General features: G+C 39.0%; 1 protein-coding gene across 13 annotated transcripts in view; it reads right to left on the bottom strand.

The window, feature by feature from the left end:
• Window positions 1-16,908, bottom strand: part of PBRM1 (polybromo 1) — a 109,707-nt gene that overhangs the window by 12,064 nt on the left and 80,735 nt on the right. For all 13 annotated transcript variants that reach the window (XM_036869810.1, XM_036869809.1, XM_036869808.1 and 10 more), the window contains 4 exons: window positions 15,054-15,211; window positions 4,673-4,856; window positions 3,870-4,080; window positions 3,031-3,232 (listed from right to left, as the gene is read on the bottom strand). In XM_036869810.1, coding sequence (XP_036725705.1) covers window positions 3,031-3,232; window positions 3,870-4,080; window positions 4,673-4,856; window positions 15,054-15,211 — 755 coding nt within the window. The remainder of the gene's footprint in view (window positions 1-3,030; window positions 3,233-3,869; window positions 4,081-4,672; window positions 4,857-15,053; window positions 15,212-16,908) is intronic.

Here is a 16,908-nt window from a genome sequence, read left to right on the forward strand (position 1 = left end):
AACGTGGTTAATCTCACAAGGCACCCTGAAGATGAGAAGCGCTACCATTATTCTAGTATTAATAGCATTACAAATTATTTATAATTTCAACATGAAGCAATTCCATGGCCCATTGTAATTTTTGGCACAACTGTTACTTACTATATTTTCCTGATTCCTGGCACCCAATTTTACTAAGATTTGAGGACTCTTGTCATTAGTGTCATGAGGTTTAGCAGCTGAAGAAAATTAACTCTGTAAGGGAAAAGTAGCTTACTGCCTCCTCCACAAGGTTTTAGGGAAAATAAACGCTAATTTGTACATTCTAATGAAGCAAAGAGGTCATGTTTAATAAACCCCAAGGGAAAAAAATGCATGATACTCCAGGCTACAGTCATCAGAAGCAGGGAATAATATATATACACATATGAAGCAATGGACAATGTACTGACAGAACCAGGTTTCCTGAAGCTGAGTTCAATACTGACCATAAATCATACTAAATCAGCAAAAGTTCCAGAATTCATACTTATTTCATCCAAATGCAATAGGAGCATTAGCTTGTGCCAGTTCTGGGCTGTGGAACATCCCTGCTACACCCCTCACTCCTTTGAGCTACTCTTTCTGCTTCTCCATAGCCAGTAGCCCCAACAATCACATTCCCAGTCTTTTTGGGAGCTAGCAGGCTGGACCCTTACTAGAGAACTCTAGAAATGTGCATTCCCAAAGCTCCCACAATACAGGGTTTATTTTGCTTCACCGTTCATAAACAGGAACTCCTCTCCACTCTTCACATGGGCAAACTGAGACTGGAGACAGGTAGTGACCTGTCCAAGGATACAGAGAGAACCAGCAACCTGCGGCCCTGATTCCTGGTATCAAACTCCAACTGCCACACATTAACCCTCCAACAAGGAATTCAAAAGGCTACTGCTGGCTGATCTAAGGAAGGGGAAAACAGCTCAAGGTCACATGGCTTTAAAGAGCATCAAGAAGCAACGGCTCCAGTCCTCCTCTGGGTGAGAATGTGAAAGTCAACCAAGTCAAAGTTTCCTCGGCTGCGACAGTGTTACCTGCAGAGACTTGTCATCACTCACTACACTGTCCCAGTTTACAGATCCTCTGTACAATGAGCATGAGGGACAAAGGCCATTTTAACAACCTATTTCCTTGAACTAGCAGTAAAAAAAACACTGATGACCTAGACTCCCACATTAAGTTCTCATATTTTCATTACACAAGTGACACAGTAAAATGGGAGAGCAAAAAAATGAAGTTGAAAAAAGAAAATTTCAGGCCTGTGGAAGGAATATTGGACTGGCTACCTGTTAGTTCTTTTTGGGCTGTCTTAGAAAAGAGAATTATTAAATGAAGTCAGCCAAACTCCAGACTTTGGGTTTTGAATTCAATGGGTCTGAACATCAAAAGTTCAGATTTTGTGTCTCAGGCAGACACTGCTGAGTCATATAGCTCCTCTCACTAAGTTCTCACTGAATTTCAGATTCTCCTTTGAATTTGGAAGGATTTCCCAGAAGCCATCATTTCTCCTTCTCTTCAGTTCTGCTCCAGCATTTTTACTTTTACATCATCTCCAGACACATTCCTCGCTCTTGTTCACACTCTGAATAACTAGCCATGCAGTACTGGCTTCATTTGTCCTGGACCAGGCTTTACAGCCATGTGAGCTTCATTTCTAACACTTCTCCAACTGAGTGATATGTCTGGTCTTAACTTCCACTAAGGTTAGAAATACCAAAGCTCTCCAAAGTTCTAGGTTCTTATAGAACTGACTATGGTTTCTCAAAGAATGTTCTGTGAAATATTAGTTCTTCGGGATATTAGCAGATATTACATGAATACCTGATCAAGTTTCAGAAAATGCCAGGTGAACAAAATAGGTTATTTACTATAGGTTTAAAGACTTTCATATGGCAATATGCACTGTTAAGTTTCCAAGAGAGAAAGTTTTTGGAGTGCTTCTCAAACTGGTTTTGCCACAAATGTTTTCTGAATGAACATCTTGTAGGACTAGGGTTCTGCACAAGATCCTTGGGGAAGCCTGTCAGATAATTTTATAATAATAAATCAACTGTAATAAATGAAAGGAGTAAACTAGTTTTTTAAAAAAAGGAGTTTCTTTGGAAACTCCATAAACTGTAATAAAGGAGGCAGCCTTGATAATTTATTTGTTTATGCTTGCTGGATTTGGACCTGGCCAAGAAGAGTAATGGTGATCACTATGGTCAATCGAGAGAGGGCTTTAAACTGGCAAAATGAAGCATTATATACAATTCCAAATGGAAAAAAGTACAGCTCTAAGGGCAACAGTCCTGCCTAATCTAATGTTTATTACTCATTTCTTTATTAAAGTCATGCCTGATATTAAAAAACAAAAAACCAAAAATCTCTCTTAAGTATTTGTCCTTAATGGCTAAGAACCACCAAATCCTTGAATGATAGCTCATAGCCCCAAATGATTTAATTATAGAGTAAAAGGAAAATGAAGGCAGTTGAGCTTTATCAAAGAGAACCCAAGTACCTTAAAAGTAGCTATGAATGCAGCACAGGCCAGGACTGGCCTAGGAAACCAAGCGCTTCAGCCAAGCCTCAGCCTGGAGTTTATACATATGGCTTATCGAGAGCCGTAATAGAAGATCACTGATTTTGAAAGCCCCATTTCAGATGAATTTTAACCAAAATTATATTTAACATCTTTGTACAATCATTCCCCAGCTCAACACATGTGTGCTTACAGGACTTAATGAAAGAAAAAAAATCATGCAATTTTTAATAGCTAAATATTTGTTTGAGAAATTTGGGGGTAAAAAAAAAACCACACCAGGATCAGAGGCCAAGTCAGAGGCAGCACTTCCTCAGTCAGGACAAGGCTGACACTTAAACTGCTGGATGGGAGCCATTTGAGACAGTCCCCAACACAAAGTTCACGTGCAAGTGGTAAGAACAAGAGATTCAACCTGTCTATGCACGTGCATTGCTGAAAACACCCCCTTGCTTAGAAAGCTCAGACAGTTGTGCCTACGCTCTATTTACCTTCATATTCTGCTTTCTTGGCTGTCTCAAGGTTTCTCCATTCTGTCCCCACCAGTCGGCTGAGCTCCCCAAAAGAGTAGTCTGGGTGCTGGGCCTTAATCACAGCTCTCATCTCACTGCTGAACAGGATGTAGCCACTCATGTTGATTTTCCGTTTGGAGCCTTCCTTCTTTGCACTGCCTTTGGCAGACTTTGGGGTAGACTGTAAGACAGAAAGCTCTTATAGTGCATCAGAACATTGCATCTGGTCAATTGCTAAAGGATTCTGGAAGCCAGGAACATGCGACTCAACAGCTACTGTTTTGTAGACCTGTTCAGTTTCTAGCTGGCCATTTTCGTGTTCAAAACACAGCTCTTCTTCCTTGCCTCTTACCATATAAGAAAAATGAAAGTTTCACTGAATTCCATGACTGCAATCTGTAATAGTGACCTCACAATCAAGTCTTCAGAAAACTCTAAATGAAAAAAAAATACCAGTAGGGATCACCTTAACCAAAAGATGAGGTCCTAAAGAAAGAGAGACTAAAAAGATACAAGCAATAAAAGATAGAGTAACAGAATGATGCAGTTCCTTATTGCTTTCCTTCAATACAAGGCAAGAAGAGCTTTCTAACTAAACCTGCCACTAAAACCAGCTGTCTATGAAATTTAAAAAAAAAAGATATTAAATTTTAAGTTATTAGTGGCATCGAGAAAAAAAAAAAACCTGTTCCTTCCTGTAGCATTCTAGGTTGAAGCTCCCACAATATAGGGGCTGGATGTCTCCTCCCTTTTGGGCTTGAATTTGCTGCAAACCAGAGCTGGAAATAAGACAAGTAACAGGAACTTGTCACCTTCACCTGTGGGGGTGTGTAGGGCATGAGATCCAGCTCACTGGCCAGGGGAGTCTGAAGTTGAGGTAGAGAAGGAGGCTCAATGACCTCACTATCCTCTTCTCCCATCTCTTCAATATCATCATCTCCACCTTCTAACTCAGCAAATTTAGCTTCTAGCAACTGGATCTTCTTTTCCAATAAAGGTGAGGGCTCCTTCTGAGGAACAGTCGGTTTTCTAAAAGAAGTGACATAAAAACAAATAAATAAAATGAAATCACCTAACACTACTCCAGGATTGATCAGAAAGCAATGTTCTGCCTTAATATCTAGAAGCAACGTCCTGCAATCTGCAATGTCTACTCTAAGTCAGCAAGGGAAAGAATTAAAACGTATATTTATAGTCACACCTACTTACAGATGTTTGTTTTTAAGGGATTCTGCTGAATACCCACAAAAGCACTGGGTGCAAAGTTGAGATCTAGCTGCCAATATATAGTGAAAAGAATTTTCGTAGTCTACAGAACTGTGCAACCTGTTAATAGACAGGCTATGAACCAGAACCAAAGACTTCTGCCTCCATATTACAATTATTGAAGTCTACGCCAAGAGGACTGTTATAGCAGTTATCACATCTCAGCAGATTATGAGGATTTTCCTTTAATATTTAATTGAATGAATTAATATTTTCTATTTGAAATGTCGACTGCTCTGGTCTAAGACCTAATAAAAAATACAACCAAAAAACCCACCCTGGACTATGCTATTTTGATATCAGTTTTACTATTAGGAGCTGAAGTGCTCTTTCTTCCTTAGTTTTTCAAGTTTACCTGAAGTAATAAATTTCATCATCTACCACTTTAGCAGAGAGTGAAAACCTCTTCAGTCCCTTGAATTTCTTCATCTGCTTGTCACTTTCATTGTAGCGGCTCTCACAAAGCAGAATGTCATTTTCTGGAATTTCAGTTGGCCTGCAGGAGAGGAAGTCCTTGAATGACAATACAGCACACTTTCCTGAAAGAGAAAATTGGAGAGAAATTAAAGGAGTAAATTGTGGTCATAGCTAACAGTTATTTTAAATTTGTATTATTTTTGAATTAACATATTCACATGATTCAAGTTAGAAGACTTAAAGGGTATACACAGGTGTTAAGAATAGATATGTAGGTCAATGGAATAGAATTAAAAGTCTAAAAATAAACCCATACAACTGAGTTTTTACCGGTAACTGATTTTTGACAAGGGTGCCAAGACAATTCAATGGGGAAAGAATAGTCTTTTTAACAAGTAGTGCTGGAACAACTGGATTTCCACATGCAAAAGAATGGAGCTGGAAGCCTACCATATACCATATACACAAATTAATTCAAAATGGATCAAAGACCTTAATGTAAGAGCTACAACTATAAAACTCTTAGAAGAAAAACATAGGTGTAAATCTTTGTGACCCTCTATTAGGCGATGGTTTCATAAATGTGACATCAAAATCACAAGCAACCAAAGAAAATAAAGATAAACTGGACTTCACCAAAATTAAAAACTTCTGTTTTTCAAAGGACACAAAGTGAAAAGACAACACATAGAACAGCAGAATATATTTGCAAATTATATCTCTGGTAAGAGTCTAATATCCAGAATATATAAAGAACTCCTACAACTCAGCAATAACAAGACAACTCAAAAAATAGGCAAAGGATCTGAACAGACATTTCCCCAAAGAAGATACACAGATAGCCAATAAGCGCATGAAAAGATGCTCACATCATTACTCATTAGGGAAATACAAATCAAAACTGAAATGAAATACCACTTCACATTCATTAGGATGGCTATTATAAAGGGAAAAAAGCCAAACAAACAAACAAAACCTCCAGAAAGTAACAAGTGTTGGTAAAGACGTGGAGAAATTGGAACCCTTGTATATCACTGGTGGTAATGTAAAATGGTGCAGCTGCTGTGGAAAACGGTTTGGCAGTTTCTCAAAAAGTTAAACAGAGTTGATCCAGCAATTCTACTTCTAGGTAAATATCCAAAAGAACTGAAAGCAGGGACTCAAACAGATACTCATACACCAATGTTCACAGCAGCATTATAAACAATTGGCCAAAAGGTAGAAACCACCCAAATGTCCATCAACAGATGAATGAATAAACAAAATGTTATATATACATACAATAAAATACTATTCAGTCTTAAAAAGGAATAAAATTCTGATACATGCTACACTATGGATGAACCTTGAGAATTTTTTATTTATGCTAAGTAATATAAGTCAGACACAAAAGGACAAATTTTGCATGATTCCACTTATATAAGGTACCCAGAATAGGCAAAATTCATAGAGAAAGAAAGTAAAACAGTGCTTACCAGGGGCTGGGAGAGGTGGAAATGGGTAGTTATTGCTTAATGGGTACAGAGTTTCTATTTGGGGTGATGAAAAGTTCTAGATGTGTTCCAGTGATGGTTGTACAATACTGTCAATGGATTTAATGTCACTGAATTGTCCAGTTAAAAATGGTTAAAATGTTGCACTTTATGTGCAACATTTATATTTTACCACACATACAAACTTACAAATGGTAGCATATCACTTATATTGTTTTACACCTAAATTTTGCTCCAAAATAATAAATCTGAGGATCACTGCTGGTATTAATATATTTATTCAACTAGTTCCCTACTGATGGATATTTAGGTTGTTTCCAAATTTTTGCTCTCCTACTGAAGCAAAACAATGTTGACATAAATAATTTAAGACATATATCGGACTTCCCTGGTGGTGCAGTGGTTAGGAATCCGCCTGCCAATGCAGGGGACACGGGTTCGAGCCCTGGTCCAGGAAGATCCCACATGCCGCAGAGCAACTAAACCTGTGCACCACAACTACTGAGCCTGTGCTCTAGAGCCCACGAGCCACAACTACTGAAGCCCAAGCGCCTAGAGCCTGTGCTCCGCAACAAGAGAAGTCACCGCAATGAGAAGCCCGCGCACCACAACAAAGAGTAGCCCCCACCTGATGCAACTCGAGAAAGACCGCACGCAGCAACGAAGACCCAACCCGGCCCCCCCTTCCAAAAAAGACACATATCAATTTGCACATGGATGAATACATTTGAGGAATAAATTTCTAGAAGTACAAAACCTGGGTCAAAGGGTATGTACACTTTAATTTTTATAGGTATTATCAAATTACCTTCCATAGAGGTTATGCTAATTCATAAACCCACCACAAAGTGGGCAAATGCCACTTCCCTGTATTCTTATCAACTAGTAAACATATGAATTTTTGACAATTTGATAGGTAATTTAAAAAAAAGCAGCATCTGGGTAATTTTAATTTGCATTTCTCTACTGGCTGAAGTTCATATTTTCTTTTAAGAACCACTGATAAACTTCTCTCTGCTCCCTCTTAATCTTTGCCCATTTTCCTATTGGATGTTGATCTTTTTTACTAATTGTTTATAGGAGCTCTTCATATAGGAGGGAAATTTGATCTTTTTCTATGATATACATTGTAAATATCTTCCCAAAGTTGTCATCTGTCTTTACTTCTGCCAAACATTTTAAACTTTTATATAGTTGAATTTATCCATCTTTCTTATATGAGTTCTGGGTTTTATGTCAAAGGTTATAAAAATTTCTTTCCCATCACTTCTTTTGGTATCTTTGCTACTTCATTTTAGGTTCATTTACGCCTGTGATTTATCTGGGAATTTATTTTGAAGTTGACACAAGAGATGGATACAATTTTACTTTTTCCAAATGGCTACCTAATTTCCAAATACTACTTAGAGAAAAATCCACCTTTTCCCACTTACCTGGGATGCCACTTTTATCACAAATTAAATTATATTTGAGTCTACTGCTAAAGTTTCTATCCTGTTCAAATAATGTTTATTCATATATCATATAAATAATTTAAATTATTATAGTGTTAGGATGTTTTAGTATCTGTAAGGATAGACACTCTCCCCTTCACCATGCTTTTCAGAATTTTCCTGATTTTTGTTTCTTTTGTGACATGATGTTAAAAAATCAGTTTATTTAGTCCCAACTTTCTCACAGAAAATTCCCATAGGTATGTCTATTGGGATCACATTAAAGATTAATTTAGGGAGAATGAACATCTCTATGATGTAGAAAATTCTTATTCAAGCACATGGTATGCTTTGCAATTTGTTCAAGCATTCCATTGAATGATTGATTGATTGATTGATCGGGTGTGTTGGGTCTTTGTTGCTGCACACGGGCTTCCTCTAGTTGCGGCGAGCAGGGGCTACTCTTCACTGCAGTGCGCAGGCTTCTCATTGCGGTGGCTTCTCTTTTTTGTGGAGCACGGGATCTAGGTGCACAGGCTTCAGTAGTTGTGGCTCACGGGCTCTAGAACGCAGGCTCAGTATTTGTGGTGCATGGGTTTAGTTGCTCTGCAGCATGTGGGATCTTCCCAGACCAGGGCTTGAACCCGTGTCCCCTGCACTGGCAGGCGGATTCTTAACCACTGTGCTACCAGGGAAGTCCAAGCATTCCCTTTTAAATGCATTAAAAGTAGCACTAAAAAACTTTCTTTATACAACTGCGGCAATACCTTGTTAAATTTATCCTAAGGTAATTCTATTTTTTTTATTATTATTTAATCTTCTTTTTTAAAGTGCATTTTACAAAATTAATTAATTAATTAATATTTTGGCTGCCTTGGGTCTTTGTTGCTGCGTGCGGGCTTTCTCTAGTTGCAGCAAGCGGGGGCTACTCTTTGTTGAGGTGCACGGGCTTCTCATTGCAGTGGCTTCTATTGTTAAAGAGCACAGGCTCTAGGCGCGTGGGTTTCAGTAGTTGTGGCACATGGGCTCAGTAGCTGTGGCTCATCGGCTCTAGAGCACTGGCTCAGTAGTTGTGGCGCACGGGCTTAGCTGCTCCGCGGCATGTGGGATCTTCCCGGACCAGGGCTTGAACCCGTGTCCCGTGCATTGGCAGGCGGATGCAGATTCCTAACCACTGCACCACCAGGGAAGTCCTATTATTTAATCTTGTAAGGCAATTAGTTTGTTATTAATTTTATATTCAACCATCTTACTTCTCTTATTATGTGCCATGGCTTCTTGGTTGATTCTCTTGAATCTTCATCTCCTTAATTTCCTTATTTGAAATGTCTGTTTCTTACTTCTATCTGCACTGGCTAGTACCTTCAGAACAATGTTAAACATGAGTGACAAGGACATTCCTATTTTGCTCTTGACCTTAACAGGAGTGTTCATAGCTAACAACTTACTAAACATTTACAAGCAAAACATGTAAAAACACGTTAGAAACACTTTATAACTTTTTTTTTGGCCGCACTGTGTGGCTTGCAGGATCTTAGTTCCCTGACCAGGGATCAAACCAGTGTCCCCTGTAGTAGAAGCGTGGAGTCTTAACCGCTGAAGCACCAGGGAAGTCCCCATATTACAAGCTTAAAATAGCTATAATTATTATCACTGCCTTGGGTTTACACAGCACTTTACTTACATAATCCAAAGGCTTTTCAATTCAGAGAGGGACAGTTAGTATTTTCCATACTTCATAGAGGAAAAATAGAGATTTGGAAAAGGTAAAAACTCTGCCCACAGCTAAAGAGTAAAAATGATGGTGGCCTTGGAATGGATGTGTTGTCCCTGTCCTGACTTGGGGTTCCCACCAGGCCCTCAAAAGATAGGGAAAAGACAAGAGTTTAGGAAGCTTCATTTATTAATGGATAAAAAATTTATAAAAACCTGCTGGATTTCGACTGGAACTGCAATGAATCTATACATCAATTTGGGAAGAACTGACATCTTTATAATACTGAGTCCTTCAGCTATAAACATAACGGATCACTTCATTTATTTAGGTCTTCTTTAATTTCTCTTGATAATTTCCTGACAGTTTTTTTTTAGCATGTGTATGTGTAAGTCTTATATATCTTTTAAAAGATTTATTCCTAGGTATTTAATGTAAATTGCATATTTAAAAATTTTAGTTTTCTAACTGCTCAGTGATGGTAAGTAGAAATACAGATGATGTTGATATTTTCACTAAATCTAACAATTTATCTGAACATTTCTTGGATTTTCTTTGTACCTTTGCAAAAACTGATCATTTTATTTTTCCTTTCTAATCCTTAAAAACTTTTTATTTTTCTTGCCTTACTAAGAATAGTTTTTCAATTAAAGAATCATTAAAAAAAATCTACTATGAAGAAAATAGAACTTGCAATAAATTAGGAACTGGCATGTTTGAGGAGCTGAGGTTCCTGGAAATTTTATCACTCAAGTGGCCTAAGGGTAAAGGTACTCTCTGCCAGGTAAGGCCATGTTCATTCCCAAAAGCAACTTCTTGGTGGCCATTTGATTACCATTCAAGTTAGTGAGGACAACTCTTAACAGAAACTGAACAAAGAACATATATATAATAGTTAGAAAAACAGGACTATTTCCTAAGTGAAATAGGCCTACTAGGTCTATATTGTAGAAGATGAAAAAATTACACCTAATTATCCTTAAAACTTTTGTGTCAGAGAGACAAAAATGAGATTTACATTCAACAGTGTGTGTATTTAACACAATGAAATTATAAATCCTCTAAAGCTTAAGTTTAAACACTTTAAATTACTACTGTCTACAAAAACAAATTAATTTAAAAAAAGATCTGCCTCCTTGCATTTAAGTCAATATAAAATGTAACAAAGAAACACTTTTCTCCCATGGGGAGGGTGGATATTGAAATCCACAAGCTGGGCTGAAAACCCATTTTGTGACCACTAGATGCATTTTCTTTAGGGGTTTATCTCAAGATGAACATCTCACTGTATGCCTGTTGTCCTGCCTAATATTACTGGCACCCCCTTTCACTCTCAACAGTGTCCCAGTTGGCTGTAAACCAACCAACAATCCAAACACCAGTACAGAAGTATAAACGAGAAGACCTAAGTTTCAGTTCTGGTCCATTTCTTGGACAGTAACATGACCTTTCTGAGAATATCAGCATCTTTTACACAGGGTTATGGTTTGAAATAAATGAAATCCTAGATTAAAAAAAAAACTAGTTTATAAACTACAGAATGCAACACATTCTAACAGGCAACTGTAAAAAGGAATTACTTCAAGTGATGTCAGTGAAAATGGCAGTTGGGGAATCCAAGTGTTCCTTCACAGAAACACTAAGAAAAGCTAGCAAAAACTGTGAGAATCAACATTATTGGAATCCTGGAAAACAGCTAAAAGTTTACAGCAACCAAATGAATGCTTACTTAAGGAAAAAAGTGACTGAAAGCCAGCAGGAGAGCGTTGTGGCATTTTAATCTACCTCATCCATTCCCCCCACCCCCCTAACTCTTATTCTTTGGGGAATAAGAGTTTTGAAAAGCTTCCACATAGTCCTGAAAATCTAGAAAGCCATGCACATGCCATGGGCAGGGTGCATGCTCAGCAAAGACCTGAGAAGGCCCTAAGCTCTCACCTTTAGCTGACTATCAAGCCCTGCACAAGCAGGTAGTAAAGGCAAAGGCAGAGTTGTAAACTTCTGCGTTGAGTGTTAAAGGTGTGCTCCAACAAAGATGCAGTATGCAATTGCAAAGACTGGGAATTTTTTGGGTTTTTTGGATCCAAGCATTTAAGAAAATCCTGTTAAATCACTAGCTGACCACAAAGCTAGCAGAACAGAGACTTCAGTGACAGCACAAAGAACACAGTCTTTAAATTAGCTTAGAAAAGTCACTAAAAAACAAGCAACGACAACCCACAGTAAGCAATAACAACAAAACTTGAGGAGGGGGGAGAATCTGATTTCTAGAGTTATCACATCATAATATTCAAAATATAGTTTCAACATCCAGTTTTCAACAAAAAAATTATGAGGCATGCATGAGACATGTAAGTGTGGCTTACCTGGGATTAGAAAAAAATGAACAGAAACTGTCCCTGAGGAAGCTCAGACACTGAACTTACTAGACAAAGAATTTAAATCAACTGTCTTCAATACACCCAAAGAGCTAAAGGAAACCATGGACAAAGAACTAAAAGAAACCAGAATGATGTCTCACCAAATAGAGAATATCAATAGACAGAAAATGTAAACACTAAATAGATATTCTTAAGCTGAAAAGTATAATAACTGAATTGAAAAATTCATTAGAGGAACTTCCCCAGTGGTCCAGTGGCTACGACTCTGCGCTCCCAATGCAGGGGGCCTGGGCTCGATCTCTAGTCAGGAAACTGGATCCCACCTGCTGCAACTAGGAGTTCACATGCCACAACTAAGAGTTTGCATGCCACAACTAAAGATCCTGCATACTGCAACTAAGGATCCCGCAGGCCTCAACTGAAGATCCCGCATGCTGCAACTAAGACCCATCACAGACAAATAAATAAATAAATATGGAAAAAAAAGAAAAATTCATTAGAAGGGTTCAACAGATGATCTGAACACACAGAAGAATCAACGAACTTGAAGACAGGTCGATTAAAATGAAAAGTCTGAGGAAAAGAAAGAAAAAAGAATACAGAAAAATGAACAATATCTTAGAGACCCGTGGCACACCATTAAGCGTAACCAACATAGGCATAATAGGAGTCCTGGAAGGAGAAGAGAAAGAGAAAGGGGCAGAAAAAATATGTGAAGAAACAGTGGCCAAAAACTTCCCAAATTTGATGAAAGACATGAAAGAAAAAACTGCCAATGGAGAATTCTATATCCAGCAAAAGTAGCCTTCAAAAATGGAAGAATCGGGGCTTCCCTGGTGGCGCAGTGGTTGAGAATCTGCCTGCCAATGCAGGGGACACGGGTTCGAGCCCTGGTCTGGGAAGATCCCACATGCCATGGAGCAACTGGGCCCATGAGCCACAATTACTGAGCCTGCGTGTCTGGAGCCTGTGCTCCGCAACAAGAGAGGCCGCGATGGTGAGAGGCGCACGCACCGCGATGAAGAGTGGTCCCCACTTGCCGCAACTAGAGAAAGCCCTTGCACAGAAACGAAGACTCAACACAGTCATAAATAAATAAATAAAAGAATGTGAATTTCTTTAAAAAAAAAAAAAAAAAAAAAAAAAATGGAGGAATCAAGACATTTCCAGATAAACAAAAGATGAGGGAGATTGTTGCTAGCAGACCTGTCCTACAAGAAATGCTAAAGGGAGTTCTTTAGGCTGAAATGAAAGGACATTAGACAATAACTTGAAGTCATACAAAGAAATAAAAACCACTAGTAAAGGTAACTACATAGGTAAATATAAAAGGCAATATTATATTTTTGGTTTGTAAATCCTCTTCTTTTTCACCTATATGATTTTAAAGACAAATACACAAAGCAATAATTTAAAAATCTATGATAATGGGCACACAAAGTATAAAGAGGTAATTTCTTACAATAATACAAAGGGGGAGGGATGGAGCTATAGGGGAACAGAGTTTTGTTTTTGTTTTTTTTTTAATTTTTACACTTTATTTATTTATTTATTTATTATTTTTGGCTGTGTTGGGTCTCTGTTTCTGTGCGTGGGCCCTCTCCAGTTGCGGCGAGCGGGGGCCACTCTTCATCACGGTGCGCGGGCCTCTCACTGCCGCGGCCCCCCCCTGCTGCGGAGCACAGGCTCCAAAGGCGCAGGCTCAGTACTTGTGGCTCACGGGCCCAGCTGCTCCGCGGCATGTGGGATCCTCCCAGACCAGGGCTCGAACCCGTGTCCCCTGCACTGGCAGGCAGACTCTCAACCACTGCGCCACCAGGGAAGCCCAAACAGAGTTTTTTTGTATAGCATATGAAACCAGATTGTCATAAATTTAAGATGTAATCCCCAGGGTAACCACGAAGAAAATAACTAAAAAAGAATCAATGATACAGTTGTCCTAACCAAAGAAGACTTCAGTCTCACCTTTGTTATGTTCTCTTTGAGTCTCCCGACTAGGTTTACACTAGGGAGTAAAGCTCTAGGGCACAAGTTAAAAGGAAGACTTTCTCTGCTGCAGAAACTCAAGAAGGATTTAATAACTTCACTAGATTTTGTTGCCTCTCCCCAGAGGGGAAGAGGAAAATGTACTGAATTATTGGCCATTCAGACATTTTTACCATATCCAATTCTGAAAAAATTCAAAGTACCAAAAACAATGTAGGTAAACAGTAAAGTGACCAAAGTCTAAGTGTAAAATACTTTTTAATCTGCAAATTTCCTTTTGGTCGTAAGCATGGTGGCTCCTTCAACTTTATAACCATATGTAATCAATATAAAGCTGTGACTAGTAACCTTTTGGAAAACCACTCCAAAAGATGTAAACAGTAGTTGGTGTAAGTAAGCTAAGGAGTTAATTCAGGGCCAGAATAAATACAACAGCTGAAAACAATAACAGTATATGGTGCATATAACTAGATCTGAGAAGCAGAATGCCACTGTGAACACTCAGTAGGATGACACAACAGAAACCAAAACAAGAGTCCTTCACATTTTTGGAATGGGAACAATAACACTACTAGGGTTAATCCAACAGAGACTGTAAACGTTTTTTAATTGCTCTCCCTGCTTCCTACCTTATTCTTACAACACATCCTCCAAACTGCAGCCACAGTGATTCCTCTAATGCATGTACGTCGGCTCACATGGTCTCTCTGCTCAGACTCCTCACAGGACCTCTCATCTGTTCTAGATCAATCCCTGCACTGCCTGTAAGACCTACCATGACTGAGTGCCCAGCCACCTAGAGGGCTCATTCCCTACCACACCCCCTGGCTGCTCCAGCCACCCGGCTTTCTTATTGTGACTCAAACATGCCCAGATACTCTGCCTCAAGGTCTTTGCATTTGGTGTCTGCTGTGCCTAAAAGGAGTAAAATCTCAGCGTTGAATGGTTTTCTTCCTCACTTCCTTCAGGGCTCTACTCTCATGTCACCTATTAGAGGGGCTTTTGCTGACCACATTACCTGAAATAGGACCTCCCCTCAACATTACTCTCTATCCTCTTCCTCTGCTTTATTCTCATTCATAGCCCTAATTACTACCTGATGTTCTATATATTTAATTTTAATTTATTTACTGACTCCCCAGCCTCTGCCCCACTGTAAGTCTCTGAGACAGCTGAGATTTTGGTTTTTTTATTGCTGTATACCTAGCACCTAGAAGAGTACCCAGGACAGAAGAACTATTCAACCAACTGTGGAATGAATAAGATTAAATTAAAAGCATGAATACCTACAATTAAAAGCATGAATACCTACCTAGAATACATGTCATGGGGCAGGTTTCTTCCAGATTACTCAGAAACACTTCTTTCTTGTAGAACATTTTTGTGGGCTCGTGTTCCGTCTCTTCTGGGTGAATGAAGATGGGGCCGTAAAAATATGCAGCTCCATCTCGGACCCATACCTTTTCAATTCTTGGGAGAAAAAAATGGAGAAATTCCATTAAAATAGAGTTCTTACAGGTTTCATTCCTAAAGGCTTAGTCTAACAAAAATTCTGTTAACCAAAAACTTAATGATATGCACTATTTAGAGGAGTTTCATTGGCTGTTTTGATAATAAGACAATTTCCTTGATTTTTTTCCCCTTTAAGCATGTGAAAAGATACTTGGAAAAAAGAGAAGTGAACATTTGGCTACTCATCTCAGGGGGAAAATTTTTTTTTAACATAATACTAAGGCATACAACTTAATAGTTTAAGCTGACTCTCAGGTTTTCTTCCTGAGATGCTAAGCATCTATCATTGGATTTGTGAGCTGAATAAACACACAGATCATCAATATTTGGGGTCAGATCACATCAGTGGCACATATTCCTTTAAGGCCATGGTTCATGACCTTTCTGAAGGTCAAGATCTAATACCCCTTTACCCCATGAGAATCTGATGAAAGTCACAGACCAGCTCCCTAGAAAAAAATAAAAATTAACATCTGACTGTTCAGTGCAGATACTGTACCATTCCTCACAACCACACCATAAAGTTGCTATTATTATTGTCCCAATAGCCTCATGGTTCCAGACATGAAGCAGCATCCTCATTGCAGTTAATGGTAACTCCACCCTTTCAGTTCCTCAGGCCAAAATGCAGGGGTCACCCTTGACTCCTCTCTCTTGGACACTACATTCTCTTAACTCAATCTTTCAAAACAGGATCTGACTAATTTACAGAATTGGATCTGACTACTGGCCTGAACCACCATCATTCTTGCCTGGATTATTGCAAGAGCCTCCTAGCAGATCTCGCTGTTCTACCTTTGACTCTTTACAATCAGTAGACAGAGCAATCCTGCTAAGCCCTAAGTCAGATGTCACTTCTGGGGACTTCCCTGGTGGTCCAGTGGTTAAGACTCTGTGCTTCCACTGCAGGGGGCGCAGGTTCGATCCCTGGTCGGGGAACTAAGATCCCGCATGCCTCGCAGTGTCGCCCCCCAAAAAAGTCACTTTTGTGCTGAAAATAATCCATGATATTTCATTTAATTCAGTAAAGGCCCAAGTCCCTACAATGGTTTCTGAGTCCCACAAGATTTGCACTATATCCCTTGGCTCTCATATCTCCTATCTAACTCATGTACAGCTCACTCCGCCTGTAACAGACTCTGATGATTTGAACAGGCCAGGAATGCCTCTCTTCCGGTCTTTACACAGGCTGTTCTCTGTCCCTGGAAAACTTTCTCCCTGGATATTCACATTACTCACTTCCTTGGTTTCTTCAAGTGTTGGCTCAACTGTCAGCTCTCAGTGAGGCTTTACATACCATCCTATTTAAAGTTTTGAACACCCTAACTTTGACCATGGCACTCCTGATTCCCCATGCCCAGCTCTATTTTTTTCCACAGCACATATCATAATGTAATGCACTATACACTTTACTTATTCATGATGTTTATAGTTTGTCTTCCCACTAGAAAAAAGATCCGCAGGACTAATGATACTTGTTTGTTTTATTCACTAATGTATCTACAGAGCCTGGCAAATAGTAGGTGTGTAATAAACAATTACTGAATGATGAACAAATACAATGAGAAAACAAGCTCAGAGAGTTAAGTCATTTGCCTATGGACATTAAACTAGCAGGGCTGGGACTTAAACCAAGATCTCTTGGAACCAACTAC

Source organism: Balaenoptera musculus, chromosome 11, assembly GCF_009873245.2.
Source record: "Balaenoptera musculus isolate JJ_BM4_2016_0621 chromosome 11, mBalMus1.pri.v3, whole genome shotgun sequence".
In the NCBI taxonomy this organism is placed as follows: Eukaryota; Metazoa; Chordata; class Mammalia; order Artiodactyla; family Balaenopteridae; genus Balaenoptera; species Balaenoptera musculus.